The sequence below is a fragment of the Chelonia mydas genome, chromosome 15, assembly GCF_015237465.2.
Source record: "Chelonia mydas isolate rCheMyd1 chromosome 15, rCheMyd1.pri.v2, whole genome shotgun sequence".
In the NCBI taxonomy this organism is placed as follows: Eukaryota; Metazoa; Chordata; order Testudines; family Cheloniidae; genus Chelonia; species Chelonia mydas.
In genome coordinates this window covers 13,592,423-13,618,279 of record NC_057856.1, presented here as the reverse complement: position 1 = coordinate 13,618,279, position 25,857 = coordinate 13,592,423, and the positions used below count along the sequence as shown (strand labels likewise).

At 46.9% G+C, this 25,857-nt stretch overlaps 2 protein-coding genes across 6 annotated transcripts; one reads left to right on the top strand and one right to left on the bottom strand.

The window, feature by feature from the left end:
• Positions 1-6,537: 6,537 nt before the first annotated feature.
• Positions 6,538-19,267, bottom strand: LOC102946337. Of its 4 annotated transcripts, XM_037878727.2 has the most exons (9): positions 18,697-19,163; positions 18,071-18,240; positions 15,673-15,805; positions 14,978-15,147; positions 13,103-13,465; positions 11,435-11,485; positions 8,600-8,689; positions 7,462-7,613; positions 6,538-6,755 (listed from the first exon to the last, which is right to left on the bottom strand). In XM_037878727.2, exons 4-9 carry the CDS (start codon positions 15,036-15,038, stop codon positions 6,636-6,638), a joined length of 837 nt encoding a protein of 278 aa, XP_037734655.1. In that variant the 5' UTR covers positions 15,039-15,147; positions 15,673-15,805; positions 18,071-18,240; positions 18,697-19,163; the 3' UTR covers positions 6,538-6,635. The 4 variants fall into 4 exon arrangements, with proteins under 4 accessions (XP_037734655.1, XP_027682028.2, XP_027682029.2 ...); XM_027826227.3 differs by lacking the exon at positions 15,673-15,805 and having other exon boundaries at positions 18,697-19,267; XM_037878728.2 differs by lacking the exons at positions 6,538-6,755; positions 15,673-15,805 and adding an exon at positions 7,876-7,955 and having other exon boundaries at positions 7,478-7,613; positions 18,697-19,204.
• Positions 19,169-25,689, top strand: C15H22orf15 (chromosome 15 C22orf15 homolog). 2 transcript variants are annotated; one of them, XM_043529548.1, is made up of 5 exons: positions 19,169-19,571; positions 21,300-21,386; positions 22,161-22,286; positions 22,696-22,813; positions 23,468-25,689. In XM_043529548.1, exons 1-4 carry the CDS (start codon positions 19,340-19,342, stop codon positions 22,803-22,805), a joined length of 555 nt encoding a protein of 184 aa, XP_043385483.1. In that variant the 5' UTR covers positions 19,169-19,339; the 3' UTR covers positions 22,806-22,813; positions 23,468-25,689. The 2 variants fall into 2 exon arrangements, with proteins under 2 accessions (XP_043385483.1, XP_007063826.3); XM_007063764.3 differs by having other exon boundaries at positions 19,226-19,571; positions 22,739-22,813.
• Positions 25,690-25,857: the final 168 nt, after the last annotated feature.

Below are 25,857 nucleotides of genomic sequence, written 5' to 3'. Positions count from 1 at the left end.
TCTGGGCACAGCAAGCCGCTTTCCTCCAGAGAACTGGAGATCCATCCCTGCGTGAGATGTCAAAGTGCAGGAGCCTTTCCCCAGGCTGCTGTCTAATCACAGACACTAACCACAGAAGGAACCCGGGGCTGTTCCTGAGACTAAATCACTGTGACAAGAGCTACTGCTGCTCGGCCAGGGAACACAGGGTCAACCTGCCCTCCCTTCTGCCTGGATGCCAGCGCTGGAGCAGCCCTGCGGCAAGTGTGTGTGGGAACAGAGGGTCGGTCGAGGAACCTGGCCTCTCTGCTATGGCTGCTGCTGTAACAATGGCAGCACGTAAATATACCTAGGGGCAACCCCCAGGCCTCCACTGAATCCCTCTGGCTGTGCTGGAGACAGTGAGGTGGAGAGTGTCTGCGGGATCTGGAACCTGAGGAGAAAAGGGGCTGCTGACATCACACATGATGAGACACATCCCCAGGCACATCATGCCCCAGAGGGGAAATCCTGTGTCCTACGTGGTACAGGCCCAGAGAGAGACACCACAGCGACATTCTGCAGCAGTCAAAGGCCAAAGCCCCACCGCTCCAATGGGCTTTAGAGTGACATGGGCGATCATTAGGCAAATTAGCTCCAGGACCATCAGACGTTATTGGACAGGTCAATCAATACGGGAATGCTCACTATGGTAATTCAGAGGATTGCCCTGTAGCTTCATGCAACGATTTATAGACCACATCTCAAGTATCAGTGATGCACTCTCTGTACTTGCAGGGTAAGGACCTGGATAGAAATTACTGGGCTTGCAAATCTTTTAAACAAAGGCCTCAGCAGAGGGCATGCCGGCCCACCAGGGATCTGGATGTAGAGGGGAAGAAGGTTTGATTGAGGGCCTGGCTTGGCCGGACCAAAGAAGCTTAACTGGGGATGAGTAGACCTGGGAGTGTGGGAGAAGGTTCTGATGGACATTCGTGGGGAGAGTATGTTCTCGAGGGAAGAACAGAGGGAGGAGGGATTTTCACAGGTCTGGAGGTTCGGATAAGCACCCACATTTAAAATGGAATCATCCAGCATTTTGGGGAGTGTCTCATCACTACTGCCAGGAGATGCTGGTCTAGGTCTCTTATGCCACACCGTTTGGCACAGTCAGCAGTCTCCTCAGGAGACTCAAAGACTGAAACAGCAGCAGGTGCCTTAGGTCAGGATCGGGGTGCATTGGGGCAGTTGTGTGTAGGACGTGTGCACAGGACCTGCCCGTATGAGGAGCACCTGGAAACAATCAATGAGCAATAATGCCGGGGGTCAGTGAAGACCATAAGTGGGTCCCGGCTGGAAGGGAGGCTCAGCTCCCATTTGCTGATATGATTGAATCGAATTCCCCTCTTGACATCAAACGAACGTCGGTGAGTCAGTGGCGGCTCTGGAGATCGCAGCGCTGGGACGCCCGCGAAGGGCATCACTGGGGAAGGGAATGGAGGGATTTCCAAGTCTGCAACAGTGATTCGGAGACAGAAAAGAGAGAGGAAAATGTACAGGATGGTGAAATGGGATGAGACGAGGAGAGATGCCATTGCTGGTCATGGCTGAGGGGCTGGGTACCATCCTTCAGGTGTGTACTATGAAGCTTCAAAGGGGTTCCCACACTGGTTCTCTATGGGACTATAGCACTGTGCACTTTGTGGGTATCGTCCCAAATTGAACAATAATAATCAGCCTCATCCTCGGGGTGCACCCGTGAAATGTTTAAATACCCTTCATCGAGGCTGTGATTTTTGGAGCCCGAGAATCTCTCTGGAACTCCCTCTCCTCTCTTTAAACCACTTTTTGCACAATACTGCAGAATGAAACTGGGGGCACTGCCAGATTTTTGCTGGTTCCAGACGACACAAAAATCCTTGAACTTGACCCCACTCATGACACATTTCAGAGTGACTGATTCCCCGGATGTGATAGACACCGAGGGCTCCTGAGTCAGGACATGCTGGGACTCTACGTCTGCAGGAAGCAAAGACAGTGTTATGGAGGCTGCTAGTGGGCAAGCAATGTTGTCAACTGGGCTTGCAATAGTCATCTAACCAAAGCGTTCTCCAATTTACTGCATCAGCCCCTTAATCTGGTATAGACCCAAGTGGCATAACTTTACTAAAACTCCATACAGATGGGAGGCAGAGCTGGCTCTGCCTACTGGGAGACGCAGAGAAAGTAAACCCTTCTTTGCTTTCAAGGGTTTCCTCTGCAAGGTTATAGAAAACTCCTGGCATCACTAAGTTAGCAAGACTCAAAGAAATATACCAAGAACTTACGTGCTAAAGAAAGCACCAGGAGTCCCAGTGCCACAGGAAGCTGGGGAAGCATGACAGTCCTCCACCAAAGGATTCGAATGAACGAGAGCAGTGCAAAGTCCTTCTGTGTGTCTTTGGCTCTGCTACTGACCACATGAGCTTTGCTGGGGCATTTAAAGCAGCCCCACAGCAGGAGAGGGCCAGGCAAATCTGCCACTCCCTTGGGAGAATTTACATGGGGAATTGGTTTTCACCACAGCACCAGAATTGGACCCGAAACCCTCACATACAAACAGAGGGGCCTGAAGAGGTCAGCTGGAGTGGAAGCCCAGCAGCAGCGACTGGTGTCAATAAGCCCTCGCAGGAGGCTGCAATGCCCCAAGCAGTGCTGATATACCTGGTCTGGATGCACTGTATTGTATTGTACACTCCGAGTGCCGCAAGGGATTAATAAGGCCAGGAGCTCAGCAGGATTCAGGGTTTAGCCATATATAAAAGAACATGAGCGATAACTTGTTGTCTATGTACTATGCCTTTAAGTGAATACTAGTCTATGCGCACAAAGTATTACACCTATAACTGGAGACTGTAGAGCATGGTCTCATGCCCTGCGCCCATCCCCTGACCCCTGTACGTACACTGCCAGGCCAGGCCAGACTGATGGTTCATCTAGTCTGGTGCCTTGTCTTTAGCAGGGGCCAGGACCAGATGCTGAAGAGGAAGGCGTAAAACCCCCAGAATGGGTAATTATGCAGCATTCCAAGCGGCTGCTTGACCATGATGTCGCCCTGGGATCAGACAGCGCCTAATGAGAGGGAATAACAATGATTGCTGCTTCATCTAGGGTGACCAGATAGCAAGTATGAAAAATCAGGACAGAGTGTGGGGGGTAATAGGCACCTAGATAAGAAAAGCCCCAAATATCGGGACTGTCCCTATCAAATCGGGACATCCGGTCACCCTAGCTTCATCAGAGCAGTAAGGGTGAAAATCCCACTTGGCGGGCCCCACTCAATCAGTGCCAAGGGGTTAAATGGTTTGAATTCAGTTTGAAACGCTCGGCATGTGTGTTCACACCGTGCCCTGCACAAGGGGGCTCTGGTCCCAACTGGGTCCTCTGGGCACGAATGCAATCCATCCTCATCGTCTCCCATCTCTGAAGGCAGCGGGGTTGGGGCACAGCAGCATGACGCCAGGTGTTGAAATGTGCTGCCCTCTAGTGGGGACTGGGTGCTATAGCAGTGCCTGTGTGCGAGACTTGCTGCGTGAGTGTCCAGTTTAGAATTCCAGTGCTCTCCTGGTAACAGGAAATGAGCAATCGCCGTAGGGACACACTCGGCCCCTGTGCAGTATGTGATCATTCTGCCTCCTCTGGCTTCTCTCATGCGAATGGGCTGGAAGGGATTTTGCAGATTTAAGGCCAGGCAGCCACACAGACAAACACAAACTGGGCTAACCCGCCTGGATGACGCCTTTAACACCCTGAGGGCAGACATGCCAAACCCGCGGAGAAAACGCAGAAATTGGGCTTGTTTTTCGCTTAACTGGCTTGTGAGTTGCTTGTTGGCTGGTTTTTCCTTGTTTGGCTTGCAGCTTGTTGCTTCTTTATTTTTAATCTTAGGGATTGGCTTGTTTTGGCCTTGTTTTGAAATGGGATTAGCTTGATTTTTGGCTTATTGTGAAAGTCGGGGTGCTTATTTACCACGGGAAAGTTGGCAACTGTGCTTGAGGGCCAGACAGTGTTAATTACACTCCTTCCCCTGGTCCTGGCCGCACCGCACCCGAGGAGTCTGGGAGGGACTGTGCCTCCTCCTTCCAGAACTCCTTCCCTGGTGCACAGGGGGACTATGCAATCTGCACCCTCCCTTAGCAAGTGTAGCCTGCTCCCCCCAGCAGGCCTGCCAGCTTTGCGGGTGGGTGCTGACAGGGATTGGGGGTGCATGGAGGAAGCAGTCCCTGTGCTCCCCTGAGCCCATGGACTAATATTGGCCCGCCCTTTGCCGGGGGTGGCAATGCTCTCACCAGTCACCCACACAAAAGCAAGGCACAGTCTGGCCCAGAACATCCCACCTGAAGGGAACCTCCACCAACCCCCACAGAGCATCCAGCCCCCGGGCAGGCCTGCAGCCCCCAAGCTGCATCCAGCCTGTACAGAGCACGCAGTCCACAGTGACCAGTCAAGCCGCACACAGCGTTTGGCCCAGATGGAGTCTGACTCAGCCTGAACATCTGCAACACACAAAGGATCAAACCCACCAGGAGCCTCCAACCCAGACTAACTGCCTCTGCCTAACCCCCCTGGGCCAGTCTGGCTCTCCCCCTTCTGCCCCCCAGGTGTTTCTGACCTACTGAGAGTGTTCTGCGGATGTAGCTTCCCATTCCAGACCCAGGGCGTGCTCTGTGTGAGGGTTTGTACATTTCCTGTTCATGGGAGGTCTCCACTACACACAGCTTGGAGCTGTAATGCAGTTGGCAGGGAAGAGGGATAACCCGATACAGCCAGGCCAACACGACCAGCCTCAGCCACCTGACCTTTTTGTGATGCCCAGTGGTGGCCTCTCAAGGTACATAGGGAAAACCAACATACACAGATTTGCTCAGAGCCAGTTTTAGAGCAGGTAGAGAACATATAGGGTTTGATCCAAAGCTCATTAAAACCAGTGGAGAAATTCCCATTGGCTTCAGTGGGCTTTGGGTCAGCCCATGCAGAATAGAAATAGGTAATGACTGGGGTAGGGGGTGGTCTTGAAACATCCTGATCATGTCTGAGAACTATACACTCATAGTCTGAGGAAATGCAAACTGTGACTCCTCTGCATTTCTGTGACCATCTCTTTTCAGACTCAGACATAAGCTTTGGTGTGGGAATAAACAGTGAGCGACCACCAGGTTTGTGTGTGAGAAAGAGATCCACCCTCCCACGCAAACCTAGTGTGAATGTCTGCTCCACACAGACCTGGTACGATCTCCCTGTGCATTGCTCTGATGCAGTATAAGAGCAGAAGAGGTTCCTGTTGCTCGAGCGGCTGAATGAGAAACCATGACTCTCTTTTGTGTGTGTGGCTTCACACTTCATTCTGCAGGGGAAGCAAAGCGGGTGGAGGTGTCAGCACATCTCCCCCAGCAACAGCTCCCGAGCCTCATCACCAGAGCAAGAGGTCTCTGCAGAACCTGCCTCCGCTCTGCATGGTTTCCTCCTTTGTGAGCTCTGAGCTGTTCACACCTTGGAAGGAGCAGTGATGTGGCAGCCTTTGGGGGCTACCACAAGAGATCATGGTGCTGTGCAAAGGTGTGATTCCATACCACTCCATACCAGCTCTTCTTGAGCGGTCACATGCATCGCTGCAGAATTTCACTTTTAGTTTAAATGTACAGCCCCTGTGGGTGGGAAGAAAATCTCTAAACAGGACCCGCTGCAGCACTGTCCTGAGTCTGCAGACAGATAGATTGAAACACTGCCAGATTCTGACCTTAGTGACACTGTGAATAACTCCACCAAAGTCAACGAAAAGCAGTTGAGTTACTCCACACTGATAGCGTAACTGAGATCAGAACATGGGCAGATAGCTGTCAGAGAACTGTGAGCTATGTGGAGCTGTGTTTAGCATTTGGGGATGGGGCAGAGCCTGAGTAAAACGCCAGCGCTATTTCTGACCCATGGTGAGTAGAAATTATTGAGAATCTGGGGTGATTTAGGAAAATAACAACTGGCTTTATTGGGGATTTAGCTGAACTGAGCTGAAAGGCCATAGGCCAGCTGTGGAGAGAAAGACTCTTCTCCAAGCTGGAGAGAGACATTTCAGATGAGAAATGCAGGTATGTGAAGCTGGGCATATCCAGCACTGTGACAGTATGAAAGACATCTGTCCCCAGAGCATTCCCAGCTCCCTGCGCCACAGATTGATTTCCTTGTGGCCCCTATTTTCGGTTTGTGTCATGTAGTGTTAATGTTAGTACCACACGTTGTGACATTGCACTCCATATACTTTATGAAAATATGCTTATAAATCTGAATATGATGTAACTGGAATATGCTTTATGCAAAAGGTCTCTTTTAAGGTACCATTACAAAGCTTATCATCCCTGGGTGAGTGGCAGAGAGGAAGATGGCAGAGTTTGTTACAATACAATCAGAGACAGGGAGGGGAGAGAGGGACCTCAGACCCTTCTCACGGGGCCTCAACAACAAAGGCCAACTGGACATTTCATAGCAATATTATAGGGGCCTGAGGAATACTGTAACCTAAAGATCAGCTTCACCCAATCACACGACTTTCATCAGTACATTTATTACATGCCAGAGCCACACCACTGAAGAAAAGGGGTGTTTGCTGGAGACATTTGTGGTACACGAGACGGAGGGGAATACATTCACGGTGCCTGAAGTATGGCATACACAGTGTCCGTCCCTGGGTCACTGATCCCTGCTCTGGGCTTCTTCTTTGTCACTGGCTCGCCAGCATGAGCGCTCCCCGCTGGAGAGGACACCATCTGAAAACAAGCAGAACCCCAGATCAGCACAGGGAACAGTGACATTCACTGAGCTGTGATCCTCAGCTCAAGGCAGAAGAGGCTGAGATGAAGTGAATGAGGCAGCTCCATGTATCAGCCACAGTGAGAGCGGGGCCCGAATGCTGGGCTGCCCCACGGCCCCCACAACTGCAGCTGCCCTTCAGTGTCTCAGCTGCAATTGCAGCCGCAGTCTCTCCACGCCAGCTGCAGGGAATCCCGGGCCCCTGGATTCATGTAAACATGAACCTGTGTCACTTTCCCCTGCCCTCCAAAAATGGGACCTTCCAGGCTGGCCTGGCAGAGCCAGTTCAGAGATCTGTCTCATGGTGCATCGTGCTGGGTAGACACCCCCACGCGGCCACTCAGCCAGTGGATCCCCTGCTCAGTCCCTATGTGGGGCTTAGGAGGTGCAGAGGCTTTGCACAAGCCCTCCGCGCTGGGGTGAATTTCACTCCGTGACCTGGGGCAAGTCAGCTTATGCCTCAGTTTACTCATCGGTAACTATAAGATAGGAATATCCACCTACCTCACAATATACAGTGCGGTTTGTAAAGCACTTAAAAAGCCTCAGCTGCTACAGAAGTACAAACAGTTACAGCTATCATCATTTACATTCGTTCTCCAAGTGACTCCGCTGGGACTGGAGTGACATCTGAGCACTTTCGATACAGAGATCAGCACTTACACTGTACTCGCTCCACTGCAGTTTTGAATAGATCATTTCATGGCCGACGGGCTGTGTAAAGGACTCTCTCTGGGCAGGGGCAGGGGTGCTGCAAATGGGATCAGACATTTGCAGGGAAACTGCTGGTTTCTTGGCCTGGATTCGGCGCTTTACTAATATAAAATACAGAAGGACACATGCATATTATGGAATGACTTGGAATGCAGGCGTGAGGGGAAAGGCTGAATTCTACCTCAGTGTCTCTATTTATAGGCTGGGTTCTTGCTTTGTAGGGGCTTTCAATTTTTTTCTTCTGTTAATTTATTTTACATCAAAAGGGCCTGATCTAAAACCCCTTGCAATTAAAGGGAATCTTTCCATTGACTTCAGTTGGCCCTTGAGCAGGCTCTCGCAGCTGAGGGGCTAAACGCTCACTCTGATCCAGGCTCGCAACTCCCGTTAACATCACTGGAAATTCTGCCTGAAGTGTGGAAGAGTATCAGTGAGACCTTGCGCTGGAGATATAAAGAGTGTGGAGATTTGGTGACCGTCCCTAGCTGTTAGGTATTAAAACAGGGGTGGCCAAATGGCAGCTCCCAAGCCACACGCAGCTCTTTTACAGGTAACGTCTGGCTCCCGGAGCCCACCAACCCATCCCTCACCATTCTCCGCCTAACAGGCTGGTCGTGGGGGGAGCTTGGAGCTTCTGCCCTGGGATGGGGTGGTGGGACTCGGGGCAGAAGTCTCAAGCCGCAGCACTGTGCTGCAGGGCTGAAGCCCTGAGCCCCGGCTGGCTCTCAAGGTTATGAAAATTATCATATGCAGCTCAGAGGGTAAATTTGGCCACCCCTGTATTAGAATATGGCTGCTTTGCTCCTGCCCCAATCACTCCCTGTCATAATTAAGAGGTTTCTTATCTTCTCATTCTTTGCTTTGAACTTAAAAAATGTTACAGACTTGTTAATAAAGAAGAGAAATAGCATGGAGCCATGTCTGAATTCAGGAAAGACATCCTGAACTGGTCATTTCCCAGAAGATTTGCTGTACCTCACTGAGACAACAACAGTAACTTAAAACAAACCATGGCTGCAAAGTGTATGATGATGCCTAAAGAGAGGCAGGGGAGATTGTTTGCACGTCTTTACTAGCAACTACTTACATGTAAAATACAAGCCCAAAGCAAGGAGGAACAGAAGTAGCCCAGCAGTCAGACTGGGGATCAGCAGAACATTCACTGGGTCTGGGGTGGCTACAAAGGAGAACAAACAATATTTGTGAAAAGTCAAAAAAAGAAAAGAAAGGAAACTGAATCCCTTCCATTTGCTCCTGGGCAAAGCCTCGGGCGATATTGCCCCTTCGATTAAGGATGAGAAAGGCGCTCAGATACTATCGAATAAGAAAAAAGAAAAGGAGTACTTGTGGCACCTTAGAGACTAACCAATTTATTTGAGCATCAGCTTTCGTGAGCTACAGCTCACTTCATCACTTCACTTATGCTCAAATAAATTGGTTAGTCTCTAAGGTGCCACAAGTACTCCTTTTCTTTTTGCGAATACAGACTAACACGGCTGTTACTCTGAAACCTATTGTATAAGAGACACTGAATAGACTAGAAAGACAACTCCAATAAACATGCAGGACTGCAGCAAGTCTCCCAGCCAAACCATACTTAACATTCCTGATATTTCAAAGGTAAAACACAAGCCAAAAGCCCCTTACAAAAGTCCTTTTTCATACATGTTAAAAGAGGGAAAAGAAACCCCACAAACCCACTGCTGAAACTGTCCTTCACAGGACACCTTGAAGTAGATACTTATCTTTTTTTGGCACTGTTCCAAGACTGAATAGAGCAAGTCCTAACCTCAAAACAATGTGATTTTCACTCCCTGTTCACATATTTACCAGTACAATCAACTGTGAATCAGATTTACCTCCTCATAAATTCAACCTGCTACCTTCATAACTTCATCCCTTGTCCACAGATTTGTTATGCAGTATTTGTCGTGAGGATTGTCTCAGGACAATCTTTGTTAGTTGGTATCACACATTACTTCACTGTTACCTAAAGGAATTGTAACACTAGCTCCATATCACGAGTAATCAGCAATACTAATCAGCCACCAATAAGTCACCTCACCAGCAGTAAACAGCCTCAAATACACAACAAAAATAACAGACACACTTAGGTCACTATCTGTGTGAACAGGTGGTGTGTGTTTGTGGTTTTGTAGATGCTTTAAGTTTTTCCGTTGATTGATCCCCAGCTCTTTTTCTTGATAGCAATCACTGGACTTGCAAAACCCAACATTGCTGCACTTCAAAGGGTTTCTTTTTTCAGCCAGGCACCATAAGCAATGCTATTATACAGCCATGCTGCAAATGGTCTCTGTGTGAATACTGCAAAGCCTTGAGAAGCATTTCCGGTTGGGCTAAAGGCACTGGCCAGGCGGTCTGTGTGGACAGGAACTCCATGCTGTGTCTTTGCTAAAATGCAGATTCTTTTTGCCCCTGCCCCCTTTCCTGCCAAAACATAGCCACTTAGCAAGCAATGGCCCGTCAGCCTTGTTTACACCTGACTGAGGCATCAGCTTACTCTTTTGTTTCCCTTCCTGCTGATGACTCTGTTTATAGCTTAAATGCAAATTAGGCAGAGCACACATTCCTTGGTTTGAGGACAGACCTGTTTGCTAGCTTCTGTTTGGGCAGGGCTGTGGTTTGGAACATGCGTTAACACCACCATACAGGGGCATCTTACAATGTCACAGTGTTGCCACACATATTTTACCAGGACAATGTTGACCAGACAATTATGAGTTTTCCAATGATACCTTACAAGACATACCTTCTACAAAGATTATTACAATAGTGTGTGGGAGGTGGACACAGGGGTATGTTCTATCACAGAGAGTGACTGGTTTCTTGGGACTGAGTGTAACCTGAATATGTTGTGATTTTTGGTGGAAGCGTGGGCATAGTTTTGGAGGGCAAGGGGGGGTGTTGCCCCCCGCCCCCAAACTGCAAGCCTTGGACAGTTGCTGAATTTCCCCCATACACACACATGTGGCCCCATTGGCCTGACTGGAGCTGCCCCCTCAAATATAAAAGTCAAACTATGCCTATGGGTATAAGTGACCATTTATCATATAATCCAGCTTGCCTGGGTGGCAAGATAGACTGGAGAGTCTGAGCCTTAGACTCTTAAGGGGACAGACAGTGACTCCCTGGTAAGACGGTTACAGTGATCTAGGAGTTCTCATTTGTTACTCATTTGGTGAAATCTAATTATAGAACATACCACCAGTATGGGGTGTCTGCCCTGCTTTTGACAGTCAGCCCAGAGGTAGGCATTCACGATCGTGAGCTGTCATGAGCCACTCCAGACAGTGTGACAACGATCACTGTCCCTACTTCTTCAGACACACAACTGAGTGTCTGTATTTTAAAAGTGCCCTGATGTGTTTCTAAAATATCCAAAGAGGGTAAAGAGCAAAAGTTTTGCTAATATGTAAAAAACAAGAAAATCCTTTGCAGTTTTCTTGTGCAAGGAATCTGAATTCTCAATTGTTTGATACAATCCAGTTCCCGATGCATTAAAGTATGAACATTCAGCCAAAACAATTAGTTTAATACAAAATATGCTTAAAGAACAAGGGAAAAGAGAGGGAGAAATAAGATGAACATCTTTCAACAATCCACAGGAAATGAAATGGGGATACTGCTAATGCTGTAATTTTTGTTGTAGTCAATAGTCACTTGGAAATTAATATTAAAACATGCATTAGGTTCAGGAACTGTCATTGAGTTTTACTGGGGTTTAGGTGCCTAACCCTGTTCAGCGCCTTTGAAAATCCAACCCTAAATACTGACTTATTATAACAGTGTTTATTTATAAATTCACACATGCCTTAATGATTATAAAAGAATCTTTGCATTACAGTTAATTAATACAGTTAATTAATTCAATGCATTAAAATAACAGCACATCATTACTTACATTTAAGAGATGGTGTTTTATTTGTGGAAGAAAAATGTTTACCTCTTGACCCTGAATCATATGTCAGGAAAAAGACAGACAGAGATGCAAGGTCAATAAACTCTACAATGCATAAGGCAGAAATTACGTTTTTAAGGTTAATTCCCATGATTGAGAACTGGGGAATTTACAGATAGGGCCAAATCCTTCTCACCTTACTCATCCAGATAGTGCCTGATCCAAAACCCATTGAAATCAATTGGAGTCTTTGGATCAGATCAATGATCCCTTTGAAAAGCCGGGAAAGTATTAAGAGTAAATAAACTCTGTTCAGAATACTGATGGCTCCTTCTCAAATGTAAAAAACCATCATATTTCTGAAACAACTGACAGTGGGCCAGTACAACAGAAGGAGCGTGGTAATTTATTTAAAACCTAGGATATATTAAATATATTTGATGACGATGATGACTGTACCCATCCTGAATTAATAGATCTAACAAACTAGATTCCAGAAAATAGATCTTGTTCCAGCTATTAAAAAAGTCCAATATTAGAAAAATCAGCAGATTTCTATAGACCATTTGTTTTTAGACTAATATAGTTATTCTGTTATAAAAGCAACTTTAAATTCCGTAACTCTGAACTACGTTTTTATTTTTTCAATTTGATTACTATTTTATAATGGCAGGTTTCAGAGTAGCAGCCGTGTTAGTCTGTATCCACAAAAAGAAAAGGAGGACTTGTGGCACCTTAGAGACTAACCAATTTGCCACAAGTACTCCTTTTATTTTATAGTTGTCCATTAAAATAGTCTAAGATATTATTATAAATAACAAAGATCAGGAACACTTTTTTTAAAATAAGTTTTTTTATTATGAAAATATTCCATAAATATATTTAGATTTAGCACAGCTAAATTAGCAGGACATTTTTGAAAACAGAGTAAGGTTCTGTATAATGGTATAGGGGAGACAAATAATTACTCTGTCTCATAAATTCAAGGAAGGAAATACAGTAGGTATAATAACTAGAATTTATAGTATACTTTTTGCCTTAGGGATGGAAAGTGTCTACTAGAAAGTCTACCATTGCTATAAAATATGGCAAATTTGCCTTTTTGGTCAAAATTTGCTAATTCATTTGCAGAAAATATACACAAGAAGCCATGTACATATATGATTTTTTTTGTAAGCAAACTGCAAATTTTTCTCCCCCAATCCTCAACTATACAGGTTATTATGGAGCCATCTCACACTATAAAATATATATGTATTTTAAATCAAACCAGTGTAAGCTCACAAACTTGTCTTGGAGCACATTAAGCTCAGTGGTTCCAGATAGTCCATGCATGGTGTGTCATATTTAAGAGAATTACAACCAATGTACAATTTCCCAGCACTAGAGATGGTGACATGTAAGTGACATGACTGGTTTGATAAATAAGCTCATGTTCCATGTAATGTTCAACTAAAGTGATGCAATGGAAATATTGACAAGAAAATTGCTATAGTTTAAATATAATTGCATGATCATATGTTGAAGAAGCTTTTAAATAAGTCATAAACATGCTTGCATCAAAAGTCTTATTTCCTAGGAAGCAAGAGAGCTAAGATTTCTCATGCACACACAGCAGAGTGTCCGATAGAGAGAAAGAAACAGGAGAGAGAGAAGAAGAGAGACACTCACCCGTGACAATGAGATGAGTCCCGTTTGTTCTTGATTTAACAGGGAGTGGAACTATGATCACTTCGCAGTAATACAGGCCACTGTCATTCACCCGCACCTCGGGGATGGAGAGAGAGCTGGTACTCTTTTCAAAGTCTAACTGACCCCTAAAATGGCCTTCAGTCACTGAGACCGGGACACTGGTATTGGGACGAGTCATCCTAAAGGACAGGATCCTCTTGGACACATTTTTATGGGTCATCTCATACATCCAGATTATCTCGTAGAATGGATTGCCAACAGCAGGGGATCCATCAAAGGAACACTCAAAGGAGATGGGTTCCCCTTCAGTTACCGAGATCATTGGAGGGTTTTCCCTAGAACCTAAAACGGAAAAGTGTAGTTAAAAGCAGGCATCTCAGCAAACTCTGGACCTTGCTGTTTTGTAGGGAATGACATCAGCTAGTTCAACCTACTTCCATTTTATTTGCTGTTAGTTTTTGTGTGTGTGTTAATTTACCGCTGGTGAAAGGTGCCAGACTGATTACCTTGGAGAATTAATTTCTCTGTTTAGCCACAGATCAGACACAGCATAGACAAGTCTCCAGTGTTACAAGCTTCCATCACATTGTCCAACAATATGCCTCATTGCTGACCTTGACTTTAATCCCTGTGGAGTCCTTGGGGGTGCATCATTGTTACATTTCTGTTACTGTGTATGATGTGACGGGGTTTTGTGTTTTTCTATCCACTGAGTTAATTGTACAATCAGATACTATTGGGAACACCACCTCCATCTGATGCTGTGTGTGCCTTCTGTTCAATAAAGTAATCTTATTTAGATTGAACATAACTTTATAGGATAGGCAATATAAGTGCCCTAGGCTTTCATTCATCTCAGGGGAACTGTCAAGGATTTTACAAATGTTCTTTCTTAAATTTTTGGATATCAATAAAGTCTAGTTTGATACACAATAATGCCCCCAATTTTTAACCTGTTCCCCCAAATATTTTATGCTACTTAGATAATATTTCCTTATCAATTATATTACTCAATTTACTTTTGTTATAAATGCCAAGAACTAATTATTTAATCTCATCATTCTAGAGAGCCCAAAGGAAAACATGACGGGAAAAAAACCTAATTAAATTCAATTAAATTGTTTCTTTGTATATAGGAAAAGGGATTTTTTTCCATTTCAAAGCAACTGGGTCCCATCTACTTTCCATGTTAATGCTCCAATTTATACTGCAATCATGAGTTATATTTGAATACTAAAGCATAATTACATAGACATTGCAATATATATATTTTCATTTGAACACAGTTCAGAAGAAAACTACACCTGCTATTCATCACAAAAGCATTTTTATTCACTCATTTTTCCATCTATATAAAAGCAGGTACTCTTTTTGGTGAATATCTCATTGCTAATCTGGATTCAGCACAGTTTGTATGTCAAGTTCCATAAAAAACAAAATCCGAAAAGAATAATTCTCCTTTGATGCACCAGAAATAATGTAATTCAAACAACGTATAAAGATTGTCAGCAAGAAAACACAGCCCTAATTAACAGAGCTAGACCTCGTCCACAAAATCCAATTCAAACCCAGATTTCAAGCCCTTTAGAGATCTGGAGGTGTTTGGATCTGGGGTTTGGTTTAGCTCATTAGAGGAATGGGCCAGATCCATGTTTGGATTCTGAGTTTCTCCAAGTTCAGGGCAGTTCTGATCTGGGTTTAGGGTTCAGGCTCATCTTTAATATTTCATCTTTCCATTTTCCACTGTAAGCCACCCCAACCCCAGAACTGCAGGTTTACATCTGGCTCTTCCACTGAGCAAACTTCCCAAATGCCCAAAGCAGGAGAATACCCAAGTGGTGCAACTCTGCTTACCTAGGGAAACGAACACTTCCTGCAAGAAGGAAAGCACCAACACAGAAACGAGAAGAGCCATGCTTATCCCATGTCCTCTTGTCTCTCTCTCTATCTCCAAAGCCTCATGTTGCTCGTAGAGTCTGCAGACACCATTAATTGACAGTAGAGGCTGCAACCTGGGCGTGCGTCTGAGTAGGAAAGAGAAAAAAAATCTCTCACCTCACTCAGGGACGTAGTCTGCAGCGTGCATATGACGAAACAGTGTGATAAGTAACCCTAATAATAACCCTGCTCTGCCCCCACGGCCTTGCAGTGAAGACAGCCCAAAGCACATGCTTCAGAGGAGACATGTCCCACATCAATGCAACCCCAGCACATTGACCTTTTCAAGAAATAACAACAAGGGAGAGTGGATAATGGAAAGAAGATGATCAGAGAAATTAATTGCCAAACTGAAATGACCTGGATGGAAATTTCCTTGTGCTGCTTCCCCTGGAGGAGAAGAACTCCCAGTTCCCTGACAGGACCCCATATTAAAAATGACATTTTGGGTGGAGAGTTTCCTTCCCCCTCACACTTTGACTCCTGACTCTTCTTCGCCTCACAATCCCTTATCACCACTGTCCATAATGTTCAACTTTTACACTGTCCCATCTCACCCAGCAGCCTCACCCTCACTGCCTCCCTTGACCTCCAAACCCGGATCAGCTCACCCTCACAAACACAGTCCATCCATCAGGCCTTCCTAGGCAGCGAGTGTTGGAGTTCTGCTCTGGAGATAGAGGGCTGGCAGCCCTTGTCCTAGGTAGCAGGCGATATTCTTATCACACTTCAAGCTGAAAGCCCCTATTTTGAATGTGAAAATCTTGTGTTACTAATATTATGAAGTTTGTGGTGTTGTTGTAGCCGTGTTGGGCCCAGGATACAAGAGAGACAAAGTGGGGGAGGGAATATCTTTTACTGGACCAGCTTCTATTGGTGAACGAAACAACTTTCGAGCTAAACAAAACTTTGTGTAGCTCAAAAGCTTGTCTCCTTCAGCAACAAAAGATGGTCCAATAAAAGCTATTACCTCACCCACCTTGTCTCTCCAACATTATGAGGAACCTCTACTGTAAATGAGAGTGATGCAGAGGGTAGAGGGAGGAGAGTCTGATGGGCTGAAAAGAGGGGAAGAAAGTGGGTGACCATTACTTGATCACCTCAGGGCAGCAGGATGGTGAAGATAAGGCCAGTATAGGCAAGTGCAGCTGTGGTGGCAGTGTCCATCAGTGAACCAGGCTGCACTGACTGAGTGTGTAGGGTTGGATGGGAGATGAGGGGTCGTGGATGGCAGTGAGTTTAATGGGGACAGAGCAGCCATTCCTGAATGAGCTGAAGGGGGTGAAGGAGGAGGGGGGACTAGGGATGAGGCAGTCAATTCACAGAAGAGGAGGAGATTCAATGTTAAATAATGAATTCATTACTTAGAGAGACAAATAAAAATGGCAGTTAAATCAGTTAATGAATCAGTTCGATAATTAATCATCAGGTAGACAATTAAAGCTGCCGAATAAGCGTGACGGGCCAACTAGCAGGTTTGGGTGGGCAATAGGGAAGGTGGCCAGATGGGCAGCAGGCAGTGCTGCAGGAGGGTCCGTGGCCAGTTACCAAGGAGCAGTTCAGCCAGCTGCGGGGAGACATCAGCAGCAGTCTCTGGAAGTGGAAAAGGCTGCAGAGGTCTCTTTCCCAGCACTGCAGGTGAGAGGGGCTGGACTTCCCAGGGCAGGGGACAGGCCAGAGAGGTGACAGCCATGCAAGTAGACAAATGGCTGGAATTCGAGCATGACGCTGGCACAAGCAGCCCTGCTCTTACCAAAAGTGCCATGCCGTCTTTAATACACCGGTGCTCAGAGCCTCGATTTGACATCTCATCTGAAATACAGCACCTGTCCCAGCTCAGTGTTTGCTGATGCCACACTGGGACCTTGCATTCAGTGCTGACTGACTGGCACCCATGTCACCTTTTGAGTCCCCGACACCGCTTCCTTGAAGCCTCTTGAGTTTCCCTTGGGGAGCAGGGCTTAATTTGTAATGAAAGAGGAACCGGGGCACCAGCAATTAGGTGCCGGGGCTCCAGGAATTTTTTTACATTCATAACTGATGCAGCAAGCCCAGAGGTGCCGGGGCTATGAATTGCCAAGCCCAGAGGTGCCGGGGCTATGAACTGCCAAGCCCAGACGTGCCGGGGCTATGAACTGCCAAGCCCAGAGGTGCCAGGGCTGAGGCCTGGCAAGTCCTGGCACAAATTAAGCACTGCTTGGGGGTCTCCAAGCCAAGGACTGACCCTGCCGACTGGCTCACAGCACAAGGTGCAATGTCTGCGAGTTGTGTGTTTCACCATAAACAAATACCCCCCTCAAGTGGCGGCTCAGTGGTATTTACATCTTTGCATCTGGAAGGAAACCACTGAGATCAGTGAAAGTAGCGTCATCTCTGAAATAGTAACACAGAGGTTGGCGTGCTAGTTGTTGGGAATGGATCTTTTTTATGGGGAGGGGCGAACTGGGTGTTAATGTTGAGGCTGACGTCAGAGTTGTTGAGGTACCCTTAGCTGGTGATTTCTTTAGCTGTAATGTTTGAGGCTGGGCTTGTTCTGTGGATGACTTCAATGACCCCTCTTCTCTTAAACTTTGCTTAGCGACCGTAACCATCAACCAACCAGATCCTTTGTTTCTGGATAATATCATGAGCTCCGTAGCTCTGTGGTATCGGCCCGGACGTGGGCCTAACCCATGCTGCCCCTGTGTTGTAAACATGCCACCCACCACAGTGAGGCCTGGGACTCCCCTGAGAGGCTTCTGGGCAGATTAGATCAGCTCTGCCCCCCTCTTCCCAGCTCAAGCTGAGGATGAGAGAGTTTAGCCATAACATGAGAGTTTGCATCCGATTTCCCAAGACACACCAATCCTCCCCCCGCCCCTCCACCCCCCCACCTCCCCCCCACACACACCCTCAGCCCATATAAGGCAACCTTGGCAGCTACACACAGGTCTATAGCCATGAATACACAGGAGAGGCTGTGTGGAGATGACGCCACTAAAAGGCCCCAAGGGACCAAAATATAAATACCTCACTGTTTGCCTGGCAACCATCGCCATGGGGACAGTTTGCAGCCTCAAGTGTTGCATTTCGGGTTATATCCCCGCTCAGAGGTCTTCCGGTGCTTTGTGTTGCCGTGGGAACAGTCCCAAAGCCAGGACGAGGCATTGGGCCCTTGCTGGGAGAGGAAGAGCCCGCCACTGTAAATAAATGGATTGATTGAAGTAGGAAAGGCCTGAAGGAGAGTCAGCATGAACCAGAATACCATTCAAACTGGCATTCCCAAGTGCCTCCATGCCAATCCCAGCTCTCCCACTGACTCACTGGGTGGCCTGGGCCGCGAGTCTCAGTCCCTCTTCTGTAAAATGGGGATAAATGAGGCTTTGCCCATGGTGGTCGTGAAGCAACATGCATTCCCTGCTGTTTGTAAATGGCTCAGAAGAGGCACTGTGCTGGCTAAGCACTAGGAATGATCACCATTCAAATGGAGGGAAGGAGGGCTTTGAACCACAAAGCGCAGCAACGGCTAGAAACGCAGCCCTGTGATCGTCTTGCTTTGCCAGCTTTCCCCATGCCCATTGTATCAAACATGCTCTGTTTACAGTACAGTTATCCCCATGGTACAGATGGGGAGACTGAGGTACAGAGTGACTTACCCAAGTCACCCAGCAGAAGAGCTGGGAATAGAACCCCCAGCTGCTGTGTCCCTGTTCAGCGCTCTATCTCCTGGACCGCACAGCCCCTCTGGCCAAGCCCGGCCTGGCTGCCAGGCCAGACGCTCAGCCCTGTCTCTGGAGACGCAGCGATCGCTCTTACTCTGCCAGTTCTCAGCACCAGCAATCGAGACTGCGGAGTCAGGACTGGGCTGGGGATTCGTTGATGCAGCAGACAGCCGAGACCAGAGGTGCCATTTGTGCAGTTAGCCTGGCTCTGCAGTGCTGACGGCTTTCAGTGGTGGTTGGTTCAGCTGAGCTGGAAAACATGCAGGCAGAACACTGCGCAGCACCGGGGTTGCTGAGGCCCTGAAAAAAGATGGGCAAGGAATCCTCTGAATCCAAAGCAGAGGCCCCGGGATTGTTATTCGGTGCTGATGATGAGACAGTGGCATCAAGATGGTCTGGAACCGTACAATGCCCTGATGGGCTGGGCAGCCCTCCCGGATGCTTCTGCCTGCTTCAGCACAGCCCCTGCCCCGGCCCCTGTCAGAGCTTCGCTGAGGAGCTTTGGAATCGGCAGGAGTTATTTCCCCGTTGCTGGGAAATCTGGTTGTTGAAACCAATAAGAGCATTAACAAGGGAAATGCTCACCCCTCCCCCAGGCTCTTGGCGGGCTAATTATGCCAGCCTTAATAACAGCCTTTTGTCACCAAGGCTGCCTGCAAGTCTGCCCCAAAACATAAGGCAGTCGGAACACCATCAGCAAAGTCCTCTGGCTTGGGGGAGAGGGACAGCAGTCTCGAGGAAGGGGGCTGCTGAGGAGGTTTGGGCCCAGCAGAGTGGAAGCACTATGTTCATTACAGTGAGATATGGAGGTAAGTGGGGGAAGCTCAGACTTTGCCCTCTGGACCCAGCTTCTCCGAATCAGCTGGTTTCTCTGATCACAAAACCTGACAGCATACTTTGTGTTCCTCTTCCGGCCACCATTCAGTGGTCCTATCTGTTTGCCTTAAGTCAGTGGCCTGGGCAAGTGTATTGGGGAGACTGTGTTGTCTAGTGGCTAGGGAATAGATCAGGGAGTCAGGAGACCACTGACTCACTGTGTGAGTTCCCTGTGACTCAGTTTCCCCATCTGTAAAACCATGTATTTCACCTCCTTTGTAAAGAACTTTGAGATTGAGGGATAAAAAAACTTAAATCAGAGCTAAGCGTTATCTGGTATTGTTTGCAGACAGACCTCAGACCATTAAAGGTGACTTTACTCCATCTTTCTAAGGGAGGTTAGTCACTGCAGACTTTTACTGTTCTGTGGTTTCAGGGCCATACAGCGTAATGAAGCAATTTGACAAAAGACACCAGATGAAAACCAAGTTCCCGTGTTTTCCAGCTGCCCCTGCTCCACAGCGGGGTTTGTGCTTCTCTGAAGTGCAGCTCCTGCATCCTCAGCAAAGTGACTGTGCAGAAATGGCATCTCTGCTCCTTGTGTCTGCAGAGTCATCGCCAATCACATCAGTGACAATAGCTTTTATATTCATTTGTTCTCCTGAGCTCCTTAGCCATGTCCCCCTCCTGTTGAGTCTCACCCGCTTGCTGGGTGACGCTGGCAGCTTAGGGCCCCTGGCAAAACAGGGGCTGGGGGCAGCTTGTATCACTGCAGACCAACTCCCAGCTCACTTGCTCCAGGTGGACTTGCTGTGACCCAGGGCCCACGGCCTGGGCACCAGCAGCAGAGTGAAGATAGCCCACTGACTGACGGGCTGTTTAGCGGCAGAAATGGCTCCCCTGAGAACATGATAGTTTATCGATTTGCTTTGTAGAGTGCAACCTATTGAGTGCTCTTAAAATGAAGGGTTGACAGCTCAGGCGAGGCCCAGCAATAGCATGAGCGGGCACCGTGCAGGCCTTACCCAAACTCAGCTAATGGCCCTCAGTTGCAACCTACAAACTCTGCTATTCAAGCTCTGAGCCCTCCAACATCTCTTCTAAAGCACTGCAGTCCTGACCTGCAGATCCCCCTGCTAGCCTACCTCTGGACCCCTGTCCCCAGTCTGTTACTGCACCTCCATATTGACCTGCACCACCCCTTGCTGTTCATGTGCTGGGCCTCTCCAATCTCGCTCAACTAACAAGTTTTTGAGGCAAATATCCACGGGTGACTAAGCTGAGACTCCCAAACTCAAGTCACGTGTGACATTCGTGGGTTTGCAGAGGGGAAAGCGAAGGGCCCGATCACACCCTAAGTTCCCTATTTCTTCTATTTTATGAGACCAAGTTTAAAAAACCAAACTGAACCCACAAGCATCTTATGAAGCAGTGAGACGTATTCCTAAACCACCAGAATACTCTGCATGCCTCCTGGTCCGGTTTGATTGTGGTTCTAAGGACCAGGGAAGGAGGAGCACAGGTCTGTAGCCCCCCAGGTCTGGCTATGACACATCCCCTTCTGCAGTAAAACTTACCCTCCCTTTTCTGTCTGCCACATTCGCTGACTGCATCTCGTCACTGCACTTGAACCACCCACTGCGGCTCATTGGGTTATGCAGCTCCTAAACTTGGGGAAAATCTGTCTCCTCCTCTGCTGATTCCCTTTCCCTGCTTCACAGCTGACTGCCAAGAGATTGTGAACGTGCATTGCCGGGTCCTGACCCTCACCGCGCACCTGAAGAAGAAATGCCAATGTCGGCCAGAAGGTACCATGTCTCCATCCCCCTCTTAATGGGAGTGAAGGCCACCTGCCTGGGGGACAGACACAGATGCTCTTAAAGTATCAGACATGATGAGGGAGCTGGTGGAAAGGTGAAAAATGGGTCAAACTGGGATTAAGGGGGTGAGACTGAATTGCAAAAAGGATGGGGGTAGAGCAGATGACGTATTTCTCTCTGTCTTGTCTCATAAAGGGTCATAAAGTTTGTGATCAGTGTAACAAACTAAAAATAATACACTGGAAAATACATTCATAGAACCCCATGGGATCCCAAAGTCCTTTACTAAGCAACAGGCAAACTGCAATGGTTTGCTAGGTGTTTCAATGACCTAAAAATATGGATGTTACAAAATGTGGGGGCATAACTACTGGGTACCAGAGCAGGCAAGTGAATTTCATGTCTCTGTAACCAGGTCACTTGACAGGGTGGAGTCTCCCACTGGCTGTGCCAAAGGGGAGTAGCTCCACACCTCTCATGGACAGTGCAAGATGAAGCGGAGGGCTGCACTGGACACTCAGGAAAGTTAATCCGCTCAGGAAAATTAATCCTAATGAACTAAAACTGTGAATTTAAACTGGATTAGTTAAACTGCACTAGGTGGTTGTGTGGACATTCTTATTCAGAATTAAAGTGACCTTAATTTGGTTTAATTTAAGTCACTTTCCTGAGTGACCCTGTGTAGAGAAGCCAACTCTAACTCTGTATGAATTGTAGAGCTGGGGGTACATAGGAACTTCTTAATCCAATCTCTGTCTCCAGATTGCATTGATCTCCTAGATGAATTGGGGACCCTGATAAACCTGAGCGAAGTGGAGAATCCTGCATCTGAGCTGGCCAGTAAATACCTCCAGGAGAGGCAGCACTACATCCTCCTCAGAGTCATTCGTAAGTTACTTGCCAAGACTCTGCAGGCTGAGAATGCTGCCGTGCTCCCTCCAGAGCAACGTGCCCCATTATAGGAAAGGATCCCCACTCCTTCCTTCTGTGGGATTTCATTTGTTCTACACAAAGATACATGAACAAAGTTAGTGGGATATTCATCCCACTATGTAGAAATGAAGAGAGCAAAGGTACAAGCAAACAAAGGAAATGTTCAGTGTTCATTGCAAATGGACACCGCAAAATAGTGTATGGGTGTAGGTAGGTGGATAGATAGAAACCATGCAGCAATTGTATCATGACAAACTCCCAACACCATGTGTCATGCTAGTGTGAAACAATTACTTCTTCTTGAAGTGACTTAGCAGAACTACACAAGCTAAAGCAGGTCTTATGGCCCAGTACATTTTTCCAGGATATGAAATGAAGGAGCATGGTTCTGCTAATTCTGTTGGCAGGAGGAGAAGGCTCGGAATCAACCTACTACGAATCCCTACTGGAGAACCTGGGAAAACACTACCCTGAGCTGGCAGGTGAGAGCTGGGGTCCCACTGCATCAAATCCCCATAGGGAGACCAGTGATATAGATGTATAACGTCAGACATTGTCAGTCAAATCCCTGCCATGTCCACCATCATTAGCCCCTGCATTTCATAGTCCCTTGCGGAATTTGGCCTGAGGTTGGTTTGAGACTTTTTCCAGAACTGACTTGGCCAAAAGTTGTTGTTGCTCTGGCTAAAGGAACAGAAGATCCCAGGAACAGGGGTGAAAAAAAGGAACAAAACTAACAAAGCCAAAATGTGTATGTTTAGCTTAAGCCAGGAAGCATTTCCCATCCTTACTACATGCAGCTTTCCATCTTCAGTGTTTTGCAGACATTGTCTTACTAATCCTCATTACATCCAGGGGTGGTGGGTAAGTTACCAACCCCATTTCATGCATGGGACAACAGAGGCAGAGGGATGAAGTGTTTTACATTAGGATAAAGAGGGACAGATGGTCAGAGCAGGGATTAGAAAGCACAGGAGTTCCTTGTCTCCTAATCCTGGGCTCAGGCCACTAGACTCCATCACTCTTTCTATTGCCATATTAAAAAAGGAAGGAATCAGTTAGCTGGCAGAATCCCTGGTTTAGTAGACAGGAGCCTAGCAAGAAACTAACAGCTGGTTTCTGCGTTTGCTTCCCAGAGCGGCTGCAGAAGTTATCAGCACACCCTCAGCTAAAGGACAACACGAGGAGGAGTTCCATGCAGAGAAAGTTTCGCGCACTGAAGGAACCACCCCAAGGCTCCCCAGCAAAATTCAGAAGCACACAGCAGAGTAAGAAAGGCTCTGTTCCCTCCAGCAGGCCCACCTAGATGGGCATCATCCGTTGCGGGAACAAGGCCTCCAGCTGTTTGGAAGCATCTTTGAGGGACCCTTCACAGGGTGAAAGACAGCCAGCCAGGTGGAGTCAAACTGTAGGGCAGGATGCAAGAAGCCACTGCTTTACAAGCAGCGTCCTTATCACAGCCAGACTGAGCCATAATCAGAGACCCCCCCCCTCAAAACTTTTTAAATGGAAGGCTAGCTAGGCTTATGCCACCCTCTGAAACAGAGTTTAGACCTGTCAGGGATAACGGACTAAAATGTAGCAGAGACTTTACTTTTGGTACTAGCAGCTCTGACACACAGCGAGCAGGTCTCTTCTGCGACAAGGTGCCACATCTATAGTCACAACCCAACACAAGCCACAGTTAGTTCCAAATGAAGTGTACAATGGTAACACCTAACAACCCCTATTAGAAATAGGGGAACTTTGTGATGTGTCAGTGTTCTCAAGCCTACTTGCTGCAAGCCATTTCTCCAGTACTATAAACTCCCCTGCCCTCCCCAGGCTAAGGGCAACTGGTACATGTATACTAAAAAAAGTAATCTATTGACATTAGTGAGAGGCAAATGTGGATTACTTTATTCCTGTTACCACCACACTAGATATGGGAGAGCAAAGTGGATTGTATTCTGTCTGCTTCATCAAAAGCAGTATTTACATTCCAATGGGAGGCTCTTTATGACTGATCATGCACAATCCAGAAAAGACTCAGCTTGACTTTCATTTGCAGGTTGAGGTTGTAGGGCTGGCCATCAAAGAGAAAAATATAGTCTTGGAAACTGAGCAAGTCTGATATGGAATCCTTGCAAGGCACCCAGCCAGGAATCCCCTGGTGCCTCTTTCACAGTAACTGCTCTGGAAGTGGCCTTTGTGAAAGCCCAGTTCCAACATCTCCTGCCCCCATCAGGAACAGCTTCACCTTGTACAGTGGGGGGTTTTTTTTGTGTTTAAAAAAAAACAAACAAACACTGATTAGGGAGAGTGCCTCCTGGAGGAATATCTTTATGAACCAGACTAGAATGTAATTCATCAAATATTAAATACATAGAATAAAACAATGGTTTTAAGGATTGTGGGAAATGCAGTTTTGTTCAGCAGGGAACTGGTTTCTTTCACACATGCATTAGCAAATGTGCAAACCCTGATCCAATTTTGAGCTCATTTTCAGTATGTATGTTTAGAGTAGCTTTGACTCCTTAGTGATTCCAGATTTATATTGGTGTTCCCAAGATCAGAATCTCACTCTTTATTCACAAAGCAACAAGACTTTAAAATGTCCTTTGTGCCTAGATTTTCCTTGGCACACAGCACATGGCAGTCTGACTGCAAGCCACACACAGTTCAGGAGACACTAACCACTGCCAAAAGTTCAGGTCATGAAGTTTTGGTGGGGGAGAGGCTTTCATTGCAAGACTGGGGTATATCCACTATTTTGTTATTTTTTTAAGAGGAGAAATACTCTTTCCTGTTTAGCAGAACTGGAAAGTTGTAACAGAACTGCACCAGCATAGACTGTTACCAGCCACTTACAAATCCATACAAGGAATGAGATTCAGACAATACTGTCCAGTGTTCAACAGCAGCTAGAGAGCAATGACAACTAAAATAACCAAGAGAGTTAAGAGATTTTATCCATCTGCAAAGAAAATCCCAATATTAGTATGCAAAGCATTCTTTTCCTGGTCACACGGCAGCTCCATTCCTTCCAGCTGAAGCCTGATGACTGTTAACAGTGTCAGTTTCGACTGTGGAAAGGTAACCCAAGTTGCTTCATAGCCAATAAAACTGAAAGTGTTGGCTTTTTGCAGGGCCAGATCTGTGTGGAGTGTCGAACACATTTCAGTTACTGACTAGCTATACCTGACTGTTAGCTGAGGCCTTGCAGCTCCTAGTGCAATGTTAAAGCTGCATGTGGCACCACTGAATTTAACCTGATGCTAATCACCTTCAGCATATTACTTAACCCACTAAGCCAAAACAAGATCAGCCAGCAGTGTTCTTAGTCATGCAATTGACCAGGTCACATTTTTCTTTCCACACCTCTGTCCCCAACATGTCCATGAGCAGAGAGGATTTTGAGATTTATAAAAATCCCAGTCAATGAAGCACTTGCAGGGCAGTGCTCTTAGAGATTATCTCTGCTCTAGCCTTCCGAGCAGACAAAAATAGTACAGCAGTGGTCGTATACATGTCCTGTGAGAGGAAA